Genomic DNA, 12779 nt, shown 5'->3' on the forward strand with positions numbered 1-12779 from the left:
TGAGCAAAGTCTTTAAGAGGAGGGGTGATACTTGAGACTGGCTTTGAAGTGTGTGCAGCATTTCACAGAATAGGCAGCCAGTGCAGTGGAGGGGGTGGGGGTGGGGAGAAGTCTGGGCACAGACATTGTGGTGGTGGAGTCCAGGGCATGTGCGAGAAGGCGTCTCTCAGGGAGAAGGGAGCACCGCTGTGCACGTGTGCGGATGCCCACCTGCTGCGTGGGGAGGGGGGGGGGAGGGACAGCAGCTGGCGATGAAGGTGGTGACAGGGCTGAAACTGGCTCCCGAAGGCCTTTGCGGGCTGTGTCTGCTAAACTTCCCATCCCGTGGTCCCTGAGCAGCCATAGAGGGAGTGATGAGTAGCAGGGCAATGGGATTAGTTCTTTACTTTGGCAGGTTAATTATGAGGACCTTGGAGCAGGGAGAGCAGGTGGAGGCAGAGAGCGTGGTAGCTGGTGCCTTCTTCCCCATCAGACAAAGGGGAGGTTTCAACCAAGACAAGCATCAGTCGTCACTTTGTGATAGAGCACACGGAACATGGCATCACAGGGATCAGAGTCTGGCTTCTGGCTGCCCTACATAAGTGGCTAGATGATCTTAAAGGAATTCTGTAAAGCCTCTGTGCCTCGTTCCCTCATCAGAAAAATGGGACAATGATTCCAATCTCACAGAGGCTGACTGTGAGGATAGATGACATTGTGACCTTGAGACCCTTAGTGGATGTCATGACTGTGGGTGTCCTTAAGCTCCAGGGGGACTTAGGGGTCATCCCATACAGCCACTGCATTTCATAGATGGGGAAACTGAGGGTGGGGGAGATGTCCGGCTAATAAGTGACATAGCCAGAAATGACCCAGGTCTCCTATTTCCCATGGGGGGTGTTTGGTGTAAGCACATCTCTGAAGGTGATGGGGTGTCTAAGGCATTGTCCTAAAGACCAAGCAGGAAGGCAGTCTCTTGCCCCTCAGGTCCTGCAGGTGTTAAGATGGGACTGGAGGACAGTGGCTGCTTAGCTTCCATCAAAGACCTAGAACTGGGCTTCTCCTGGAGAAACGAGTGGCATGGACACCAAAATTCCTGTCCCACGAAACCTTGGGGAAGAGGGAGACATCTCATTGGAGGTGGTTCTACCCAACAAAAGTAGGATTGAGGGGCTCCTGGCTGGCTCAGTCAGAAACACATGTGACTCTTGGTCTCGGGGCCATGAGTTTGAGCCCCACGTTGGGTATAGAGCTTACCAAAATAAATAAACTTTTTATGAAAAATGTAGGATCGAGGAAGTGCTGGACATAGGTGAGGAAAAAACATCAGTTCTTGAAGACGGAAAATTCTGCATTTAAATAACAGTTTTGCCGACTACTTGCTATGTTATGTCATGTAAAACAGCCCACCCTCCTTGAGTACTATGAAGGGAATGGTCTCAGTAGATAACTGTTCAGTTCCATCTAAGTTGGGACTCTAAATAAGAAAGCTTATAGACATTGCTACTTAGAGGAAAAAGGAGGAGGAAGTACATCCAGACATCTTCCTCTGGCTGTTGGGAAGAGCTGTCCAAAGGTCAATTGAGCTGCCTATAAATGGAAGTGAGTTCTTTGGCTCTGAAGTAATCAAGAAAATACTGGGTAATCCCTCGTCCAACCCTGAGAATACCTAAGGGAAAGAGCTTGACAGCCCAACCACATCTGCTCTTTTCCTAGCATCATTTGATGAATTTCTCTCCCCCCACCTGAACTGGCTCACTTATTTTATTAATGTATTCATTCATTCAATGAATATCAGTATTTTAGTCATTCAAAATATTACTGTATCTCACTTTATTGTGACAAAAAAGTTAACAAAAGATCTTTTTTTTTTTTTAGATTTTATTTTATTTTACAGAGAGATAGAGAACAGGGGCAGGGGGAGAGGGAGAGGGAGAGAATCCCAAGCAGACTTCCTGCTGAGCCCAACGCAGGGCTTGATCTCAGGACTCTGAGATCACAACCTGAGCCAAAATTGAAAGTCAGACACTTATCTCACTGAGCCACCCGGGCGCCCTGAAATCTATCTTCACAAACTTTTGTGTGTACAATAAGGTATTGTTGACTGTAGGTACAGCAGACTTCTAGAACTTAATCATCTGGCTTACCTAAAACTTGATGTCTGTTGATTAGCAATTACTTTCTCCCCTCCCCCAGCCCTTGGCAACCACTATTCCACTCACTGATCTGTGAATTTGACGACTTTAGATACCTCCTATAAGTGGAATAATGCAGTATTTGTCCTTTCGTGGCTACCTTATTTCACTTAGCATGATGTTCTCAAGATTCATCCTTACTGTCATATATGGTAGGGTTTCCTTCATTTTTAAGGCTGAATAACACTGCATTTTATCGATGGATCACATTTTGTTCATCCATTGACCTCCTGATGGACCGTGAGTTTGTTTCCACATCTTGGCTATTGTGAATAATGCTGCACCAGGCATGGGAGTGGGAAAGGCAGAAAGGTAGGTTCCAGCTGGGAGACTCCCTCTTCATCTGTCCAGGGGAACCTGAAGCCTAGAGGCTGCCCATGTTTTTATTTATTTATTTTTCTATTTTTTGCTCTTTTTATTTTTTTATTTTTTATTTCCTTATTCTTTTTTTTATTAATAATATTTTTTTATTATGTTAGTCACCATACAGTACATCCCTAGTTTTTGATGTAAAGTTCCATGATTCATTACTTGCGTATAACACCCGGTGCACCTTGCAATACGTGCCCTCCTTACTACCCATCACCAGCCTATCCCATTCCCCAACCCCCTCCCCTCTGAAGCCCTCAGTTTGTTTCCCAGAGTCCATAGTCTCTCATTAGAGCCCTCTAGGTGTGTTGCCCAAGGAGGAGTGGTGTGAAGGGACAATCGCAGCATGACAGAGAGGGTAAGAGGTTGCTATGTTCAGCCCCCCGAACCCTCTGGGGAGGGTTGTTGACATCATCATCAGGACTTATGTGTACAAGAGTGGATAATCTGAGGGAGAGAAGAATGGCTTATGAGAGGTCTGAGAGGTGCAGATTGGGAAGGGGGGGGACTGGAAGAGATAGGGAGGTCACTGGAGCCAGTGACACCGGAGAGACTGAGATGGTGAGTGAGATGGAACTCACTTCCTGGGGCTGCCGCGGAGTGTGGGATGTAACTCTCCTGCTTGTTCCCCTACCAATGTTAGGAAAATCTACATTGTTCAGCAATGCTTTTTGGAAGACTTGCTTTTTTTGGAAGGCTCAAGAAATGAGTGGATGAAAACAGCATCCCCATTGAATCAGTCACCTTGGGATCACACTTACATCCCTGGTGACCAACCTTGTGGCCAAGGGCAAAGCTCCTTCTCTCTCAGGCACTCAGAGCCCAGTGTACCATACCACATGCCCTTAGTAAGTGGCTGCTGGATGAGCAGAACCCACAAGGTCTATAAAAGCAGGGGGCTTGTGAGTGTTTCCTTCACCTTTCCCCTGCAACCTCCCCCTCCCCCAGCCTCCCCAGGAACATAGATGGTTTTAAGATCAACTGGGGCTTTGGGCAAACATTCAGCTGAATTTGTTTATTCCTCTCTGATCTGCTTTGACTGTCCCTGGTCAGTATCGCAGCCAGCTCGAAACAAACACAATCTAAATAGGAAAACAGGAGAATAAAATAACAGCAGTGTGTACCTCTAAAGCCCTGTCTAGTGCTGATAGAGCTGATGAGATAAGAGAAAATTGTATTTAAGCAATAAGAGGGCTTTGTTCATGTTTTAGACTTCTCTGACCGTGAATGTTTTAGATGCAGAGATAAGCCCCCCCTCCTTCCCCAGCACTCCAGAGATGTGTTCCACTACACTCTGCTGGGGGCAGGCAGCTCAGAACACAGGGGAAAGAATTCCAAAATGATACATGTCCAATTGCTGGCCTGGATTTCAAATACCATAGATAGTTTATGCAAAGTCTCGCACTGTTGTAAAATGTAACACAATCCACTAGCAGATCTGCCTAAGCTCCGTCCCAGTTGTTTTTGAGAAAAATAAATAAACTTGAAGACATCTTCAGCCTATTAAAGTGGCTGCTTTGCCCATAGTCTCCTTGGTATTAGGCTTCTAGAGATTTGAATAACAGAAGCCATCACCTGCTTCTGGCCAATGGGATGGTTGATTCTTGGCACCGCTACTCTCCCTAAGATGTTACCTGCGATGTTTGGGAAACTCATACTGTATGCCCAGGACCCACTGGCTTCTCAGAGAGGGGGAGGGGAACTTTGGCAATAAACAGGTTTCAATACTTTGCAGTGTTCTTCAAGCAGTGAAGCTCTTTTCTTAAAGGAAACTTTACCTGGCAGCTCGATATCTAAGACGGATGAGTAGAGATGCTCCAGGTAAAGCAGTAGAGAAGGAAGGAAGCATATCTCACACCCTGACCCGCAGGCAGACGCCTCCAAGGAATCCCTGAAAACCCATGACCTAGTCCAACATTCAAACGTCAAAGATAAACCGGGGTGTCCTCCAATGAGGTCATCATGGCACTGAAGAACTTTCTGGGTGACTGATCTGTGATTTTCCAGAGTTGGTTAAGCGACTTAAATTCCTCTGTTTGGGGCTTCAAAAATGGATTGATGAAAACGTTAGCAGTAAGGGACACTGGCTGAAGCATACCTAGAGAACTCTGTATTACCTTTGCAACTTTTCTGTAAATATAGAATCACCCCAATACTAAAAAAGTTCATTTAAAAAAACACTGATGATACAGTTGTAGATTACAGTTCAGGTATCACGTATCGTATCTTGAGCTTGACTCATGAATTTGATACATGACTTTTCTACTCTGTTTTTGATTCTTCTGTACTCATCTCTAGGAATCTCTTGGCAATATATGGTCTTGCTTTGTGTGATTTTTATAAATGACATCATATTGTACTTGTCCATTTACACCTTGTTCCCTTTTTTTTGGTTTGTTTTTACTCAGTGTTATGCTTTTGCAATCTCTCCATTGATGTCTCCACTGATGTTAGGAGTAGGGCTTCCGTTTTGAGTGCCCGGGACCCATACTGGACCTGACATTAAAGATTTCTAGTATCATCCCTGTATATGAATCTAATTGAGGCCTCTTAAGAGTCTTGTGCTGTATACAGTAATCTGTCACATGAATATTTCTTTCTTGATGCATCCCTTCCCCAACAGATGAACATACAAACTATTCCCAATTTTTTGCTACTACAAATATTGCTGGAATAGGTATCCTTGATCCTTGTATAAAATCTTTTTTCTTTTTCCTCTCTTTTTTGTTTTACATGTATGTTTACTATGATCGATATTAGATTATCTTTTTTTTTTAAATAGCTTTCAAGAGCCTTAGAGTTCGCTAGGTCAGCCTTTGTCAGATGAGTACAGGGAGACCTGCCCATGTGGCATGACAGACCCAAATCCACAGGGGAGTGTTGAGAGAGGAGCCACATTCAAGGTCAGAGGAAAAACACGAATTTGGGATGGCCATCCGCAAAAGGTCTGGCCCATCTCAAGAGCAAGGCAGTTGCTCCTTGCCTTTGCCATCATAGAACTTTTCTGTTTTCTGCTGTACAGTTACAGTTACAGGTGTGTGTGTCTGTGTGGTGCCTCGATGGGTATCTGCACTCACTGTCCCCTGCGAGCTCCTGGTGTCTGTCTCATCCCACAGTGCTTGGCAAATAGCCATCTCCCAATAACTGTGACTCGAATAAGTGAATGATCTGAGGAGTGAAATGACATTTGGACACACATCACACACTCACACATTCTGTCTTTGGGGGAAATGCCCATCCTGTCAGAGTCTTTTCTCTGTCCTTAATACGGCTCTGAGCACAATGTACAGGTTTGTTTGAAAATGGTCTGCTTGCGATTCGCCACTCGGTGAGATCCCAGCCTTATCCTGCCTTTTCTGCCACCTTCCCCGAGCTCTAAGAGTACCGGACGGCTTAGCACACCCTGAGCATTCTAGATTTCTCCATTCCTCTGAGCCTTTGCTCCTGCTCCCTTCCCCTGTGTCTGCTCTGTTCTTTAAGATCCAGCTCAGATGTCAACTCCTCCTGCATTTGTCCCCGTGAACATTTCTCTGTCACCTCTACCACCAAAGCGTGTTATCTGTGCCATCCTTCACAGTGTTGAGGACTCCCTGTTCTACAGTAGAATGTAGGCTCCTGGAGCAGACTCCCATCTGTGCATCCCTGTTTTCTCCTGCTGTGCCCTGAACAAAATAGGTGGAGAGGAAAGGTGCATCTAATTGAATTTAGTTCAACTGCTGAGACCCTCTAAAACATTTTTTTCTTTATCTCTTCCCAGGTGTGTCGAACGAAGGTGATAGATCTCAGTGAAGGCATTTCCCAGCATGCCTGGTACCCTTGTACCATTAGCTACCCGTACTCCCAGCTGGCTCAGACCACTTTCTGGCTCCGGGTAAGCCAAAGCTTTACGAGTCTTAGACTCTCCAGCAGTGGCCCCCAGGAAGCACCAACTCCCGTGACCCTTTCGCAAGATGGTTTGTCTCCCCACTGAGGGTGTTAATTGTAAGGACAGAGAACAAAACACTTCCCAGTAGGATGCTCCCTGAAATAGAGTCCCTTCATCACTCATGGAATGCCCCTTGTCCTTCTTGTTTTGGCCAAGACTTTGGATACCTTTTGTCTGCCTGGAACCTTCTGTGCATCGTTCAAGGCCTTTTAAGGTTGTCTTCTCCTCCTTGAAGTCTTAACTGATCCCCACAGAGGAGTGACTGTTCTCTCCCTTCTAGTTCTGCCCATGTCCGGTCATCTGTCGGATGATGCTTGTCCCGTGGTTTTATATTGCTGTGTTTGGGCCCATCTTCCTGACTTAGGCTTATGGATTGTATTGACTTTTGATTTGCACATCACTGACCAACTTGGAGCTCCGCAGTCTGCAGAAATGCAAGGGCTGTGTTTTACTTAGCTTTGTCTCCTTGATGCCTCACACAGAGGCTAGCATGGAGAAGTGACAAATAATAATAATACCTTTCTTGTGGTTGTAGGTTGTGCCAGACATTTTGTTCCCATTATCTTACTGGAGGCTCGCAGCCACCATGTGATTGAGTTATTTCCTTAATATGTCACTTAGAATGAGGGAACTTAGGCCCAGAGAGGCCGAGCGACCACTCACTGTCACACAGCTCAGCAGGTGCAGAGCCAGGTTGGAGCAGAGTTTCTGACTTCCGAGCCTGTGTTCTTCACTGCCTCCCTGTTCCCACCATGGACCCATGACGAGTGGCCCAGACCCTGAAACGGAAGATGCTCCTTGAAACCCCTGCCCCGTGGCTGGAGCGTGTGAGTGACCCTGCCGTGCTGTCTGCATTTCAGGCATACTTTTCTCAGCCAATGGTGGCTGCAGCTGTTATTGTCCACCTGGTGACCGATGGCACCTATTATGGGGACCAGAAGCAGGAGACCATCAGCGTCCAGCTGTTTGATACCAAAGATCAGAGCCACGATCTCGGTGAGCACGTCCTCTTGGGTGGCTCTTGGGACCCTATCTGCCCGGGGTGGTTGGAGGATCCGCTGAGAGCTAGTTCTGCCTTTGCCCTTCCTCTTCTTGCTTCTCCGTTTGGCATTCTGGTTGCCTTCAGATCGGGAGGCTTTTGTGTATCCAGAGAAGCCTGGATGTGGCAGATATGGGGATCAGTGGCCACTGTCCAAGTCCTCCTTTCATGAGCTCCCTTCTACCAGGCACCTTTAACCTCGGGCACCCCATCTTATCCTTAAATGACCCCAGGAAGGAGACGGAGCAAAGGCCCTTTCTCCAGGTATCAGCGCCTGAGTCCCCCCCGGGTCACATGGCAGTGACCGGAAGAGAGTAGAGGAGCCAGGTTTTCAGAATCATAGCTGTGGCTCTTTCCCCTGTACCCCGAGGTGTCCCTTAGTGCCCCACACCGGTGGCCGTGTCTCCGACACCGTCTGCAGAGCCCCCCGTGGGAGGAGGGTAAGGAAAGGCCAGGAGTGGGAAGGCAGGTAAAGAGCCAGGTCCTGCATGCTGAGAAGCTGCCTCCACACAGGGCTGGTGGGGAGGACAAGGCCAGAGTTGTCAAGCTGTCACTTGCACACCCCTCTGCCTAGCCATGTGTGCACGGGGCAGAGGAAAGAGCCCCAGTTCCAGTGCCAACAGCCCAGGCTTCAGTCCTGTCGCTGCCACTCACTCGGCTCGACTTCAAAGCCCCTCCTGCGGCACCTTGCTCTCCTCTTAGGCACAACGGGGACAACGGTGCCACTTCATCATCAGAGCAAGATGGAGAGGTAGTAAGTGAGGTATTGCTCAGGGCTGTGGTGACGGTGCCCAGCACGAGACCCAGCACTGGGAAAGTCCTGTTATCTCTCCCACATGTCCAGTATACCGCTGGGTAGCCATTCCAGGTGTTTGGAATTCCAGGCTAGCCCCGAAGGCCGGCTTCAAAGCTATGCCTGCATCATTCCACAGAGTGCTGGGTTCAAAGACCAGTATGAAGCCAGCAGGCAAGGGGTCATCGCAGGGTCAAGCAGAAGCCAAGGGAGCAGAGAGAGGATTTTGTTTTGTTTTTATGTTTACTTATTTAGTTAGTGTTAGAGGCAAGGGGGAGACACAGGAATAAGGAAGAGAAAGAAAACCCCTCTGGGCCTATCCGGATTCCGGAGAAATTTCCCTAAGTGAGAAGCAAATATTTTCCTAGCTGTCCTGGCATTGCAGAGGGCTCTGAGGCGTGAGGGGAGGTCCAGTTCCACAGAAGCTGCTGGGATCCCGTGACTCAGTGTCTGAGGCTTCCACGTGTCCCCGTCCCTCCCCGCAGTGGCCCCTGCCTCTGTCCTCCACATCCTGGCACCCCCCTCTGGAGCCTTTGCAGCTCTGAGTGACCGCAGAAGGGCGCCTTCTGGGTGGGGAGCTCAACGGCCCCGATGGCGCAGGCCAGCCGGGATGTGTTTAGGGTCAGTCCTGACGTCAGATGCAGAAACTGAGTTATAAGGAGCTTGCCGGAGTCATATCGTTAGGATGTGACTAGTCCCTTCACAGGTAGGCTAAGCTGTGATGTGAACCGAGGTCCGCCAGACCCCAAAGCCAGTGTCCGTTTTCCCACCCCGTCACTGCCTTCCCTCTTCTGGGCGTGCCCTTTCTCTCTGCGCCCTCCCTTCCTCCTTGAAGCCTGGGGACCTGTTCCCCCTTCTAGAAAGAACCGGGGGCTTTGGGAGGGGGCAAGCCTGGGTTCAACGTGGTCTCTACGTTGCTGGCTGTTCTGGGCGCCTCTGGAAAGCCACTTCCTGCCCTTGATTCTCAGCGTTACCTCTGCCCCATGGCTACAGAGGTGCAGACCTCACTGGACTGCTCCTGGGTTCCTGGATTAAAAATGAGGGCAGGCTTCCCGCCCCCCCCCCCCGGGGAAGGGAAGAGCCTGTTCCTGCAGATGATTTGTACTGTCTCTCTGGCTGACTGGGAAGGCAGCCTGAAAACTAGCAACTCAGGGGCGCCTGGGTGGCTTAGCCGCTTAAGCACCCGACCCTTCGTTTGGCTGAGGTCATGATCTCAGGGTNTAGTTGTTAAGCGTCTGCCTTCGGCCCAGAGCGTGATCCCAGAGTTTTGGGATCAAGCCCCGCAGAGGGCTTCCTGCTCTGCTGGGAACCTGCTTCTTCCTCTCCCACTCCCCCTGCTTGTGTTCCCTCTCTCGCTGCCTGTCTCTCTCTCTGTCAAATAAATAAATAAAATCTTTAAAAAAAAAAAAAGAAAAAGAAAAGAAAACTAGCAACTCAGACCATCCAGCCCGAATGCAGTGTGGGAGGGTGGTGAGGGCCAGAGATGCTTGTGTGAGGGGTGGCCACTGGGGGAGGGAGAGAGGCTGTGGGCGCTAGGTGAAGGGAAAGCTTAGGGGGCAGGGAGGCAAAGGGATTGGAAAGATTTGGAACCAAGAGAAAAAGGCAGACAAAGAAACTTTCAATCAAACTCAAAATCCCCACTGGCCACCCAATGGTGCTTTTGTGCAGTGACATGAAAGGGTCTGGGGGCTTCGGGAAGGGCCCGTTAGGGAGGGCGTGACTGGCCTTGAGTAATGAGCCTGGCCCCTCGGCCCTCTGTCTCTCCTGACAGGCCTCCATGTCCTGAGCTGCAGGAACAATCCCCTGATTATCCCTGTGGTGCATGACCTCAGCCAGCCCTTCTACCACAGCAAGGCGGTCCGTGTGAGCTTCAGTTCACCCCTGGTCGCCATCTCGGGGGTGGCCCTCCGCTCCTTCGACAACTTTGACCCCGTCACCCTGAGCAGCTGCCAGAGAGGGGAGACCTACAGCTCTGCCGAGCAGAGGTAAGGGACCCTGGGTCTGATTGCCCTGGGCCGGTTGCTAGCCAGAAGCAGATGGAGGAATTCTGGAACTGTGTAGACATGCGTGTGGCTGAAAAGTCTGTGTGTTTCTCCCTTCTCCATCCTCTGGCCTCTGGCCGGCTCTGCCTTTGGGCCTGGGAGGCCCACAACTCCTCGTCTCCGATTCCAGGGGCGAGGGAGGGAAGCAGGGAGAGAAGCAGGAATGCGTGCTGGTAGAAAGACTCCCTCACCTGGCTCATAGTCCCAGCGCTGACAATGGCTTGCTCGCGTGGTAAACATCACTTTCCCTCTCTTGGTCTCAGCATCTGCATTTGGACAAAGAGAAGATAGGTGGATGAGCTCTCCTGCAGCTCTGAAAAACTGGAGTATTTATTTAAGGGGATGGAGGGAGCCTGGTATTTGCTTCATCCTAGTTCACTGTATTCCAGTGATGGGGAATTCTCCGTGTCTTTCCCAAACCTAGCTCCTGAGAGTCCCTCGGCGGTCTCAGAATCTCTTGTAATGGCGTAGCATCGCTCGTCCGTGCCTCTGTCCTTCTGTCTACTAATGCCCGTCGTCTGAAGCTAAGGGAGCGTGGTGTTTCCTGAGAATAGGAGTTTGGGTGATACTTTTACCTGGTCTGAACGTGCCCCTTCTTGTTTGTGTGTCCGTGACAAGTCACTTCACTTTTCTGAATCTTACTTTCCTATTTTTGAATAAACAGATGATAATATCTACCCCACCAGGGGGTCATGAGAGTGAAACGGTTCTCTGTAGATGAAGGGCCTCTTGCGGGCCGTTAGACACTGAGCCAAGGTGATGGGTTAATACAGAATATGGCCATATTCTGACCTGACGGGGTGGCTCTCTGCCTAGAACTCTGCGTGAAGCTCTTAGTGCTGGAGGAAGCTCTGGAGATCCAGAGTGTCCAAACTCCCGCGTTACCCTCTAGAATCCTGGGGCGTCCAAAGGGGAAGGGCTGGTCCAGGCTCGCACAGCACCACTCACGTTTGTTTAATGAGATCCAGAAGGAGAATGAGAGACTGAGACGGGGGTGGGGGCTCAGTGGGCTCCCCCAGAGTGAGGCCCTCTGAAAGGTGATCCAGCCCTGTCCCGTGTACCTGGGAGCAAGGAGAGGAAAGGGTTGGGGGCGGGGGGGGGGACGACACTGCCTTTCCCACGCCTCCGGCCACCACAGGGGACACAAAAGGTGGTTGCAAAACCCACATTGTTTTGCACCCACTGTCTCTAGCTTCTGTTGTGCAAAGTCTGTTGCAATCGTTTGGAGGCAAAAGAGCTCCTTAAATATCACTCACTGTTATATTTCACACTAAAAGGGCTTTTTCATCCCTGGCTCTCCAGACTATAAAAATAAGTTAATTCTCAGAACCCAGAGAAACAATGTCAATGGGAAATGTAAATCCATTAGACCTTTTCTGCAATGCTTTCTTTCCCATCCTTAACTCGCCACCGGGACCATGGGCAAGTTGACAGAGGCAAGCACTGGCTTCTTTGAATTCTTAATTAACAGTTCCTGTGCCCGAAGTAAATAGCTAGAAGTGTTTAACCTCAGAAACAAATCAATTGTTTAGCATTTGTTGAGTTCTTTGGCAGCAGAAGTGCACCGGGCGGAGACAGAACGTTGCCCCGTCTCTCACTGTTTATGTGACTGTGAGCCAGTCCCTCCGCCCCTCTGGGCCTCAGTTTCCCCATCCATGGGATGATGGTGATGGATTGGATGTTCTCTCTAGTTCCTTCCAGATCTGACATTCTGTGCTCCCCAAGAGCTGGGAGGGGTGAGAGGGAGGGGGCAGGAACCAACATGCATTTCACTGCCTTATATCATTATTTTATTTCGTTATACCTGTCCTGTGAGGTGTGGACAAGAGACAGTGAGTCAAGGCCTTCCAGGCATGAGGAGGCAAAATCCTACTTTGTCTGCCCCTGAAAGCCACGAGGTACCCATCAGAGCCAAGCACATTCAGGAGAGAAGGAGACTTGTCCCGACCGCTCACGTGTGAGCATTTAGTGAGGGGAACAGCTCTGAGGGCCTCTGTGGCTCGGCCCTGAGCGTGGACCTGGCCGAGACAGGCCAAGCCCCCAGTGCCACAGCTGCAGGGGTTGGGGGGGACTGGGGACCCCTCCTGAGTGATCCAGGGGCCAGGAGTGAGGAAGGAGGCAGCTGCTCCCGGAGAGCTGAAGAGGCACTTACCCGAACAGTCAGGACTGCACAAATGTGCAAATGCATTAAAACAAACAAACCCGGAGGAGAGAAAAGAAAAATAAGCAACAACTGTAAAAAGCCACGGGATGTTTTTCTCCATTCTCAAAACACCAAGGTAAATAGCATCACTTTTTATAGCACACATTTCAGCTGGCTCTGGTGGAAACAGCCCACTTGACTCTCCGCTGTTTCCCAGGTAGTGAGAGGGGCCGTCCTCGCCTCCCCAGCTCCAGCCCTCCGCCCCTCTCGTCCCCACTGATCCTGGTTCTTGCT

The 12779-nt window shown here is 49.7% G+C and overlaps 1 protein-coding gene across 1 annotated transcript in view; it reads left to right on the top strand.

Annotated features, from left to right (window-relative positions):
• The window catches only part of PAPPA (pappalysin 1), a gene marked incomplete at its 5' end in the record, with an annotated part of 257025 nt that overhangs the window by 168364 nt on the left and 75882 nt on the right, over nt 1-12779 (top strand). Inside the window, 3 exons of the mRNA XM_034663722.1 lie at nt 6301-6414; nt 7329-7464; nt 10072-10285. Coding sequence (XP_034519613.1) covers nt 6301-6414; nt 7329-7464; nt 10072-10285 — 464 coding nt within the window. The remainder of the gene's footprint in view (nt 1-6300; nt 6415-7328; nt 7465-10071; nt 10286-12779) is intronic.

This window comes from Ailuropoda melanoleuca, chromosome 7, assembly GCF_002007445.2.
Source record: "Ailuropoda melanoleuca isolate Jingjing chromosome 7, ASM200744v2, whole genome shotgun sequence".
Classification (NCBI taxonomy): domain Eukaryota; kingdom Metazoa; phylum Chordata; class Mammalia; order Carnivora; family Ursidae; genus Ailuropoda; species Ailuropoda melanoleuca.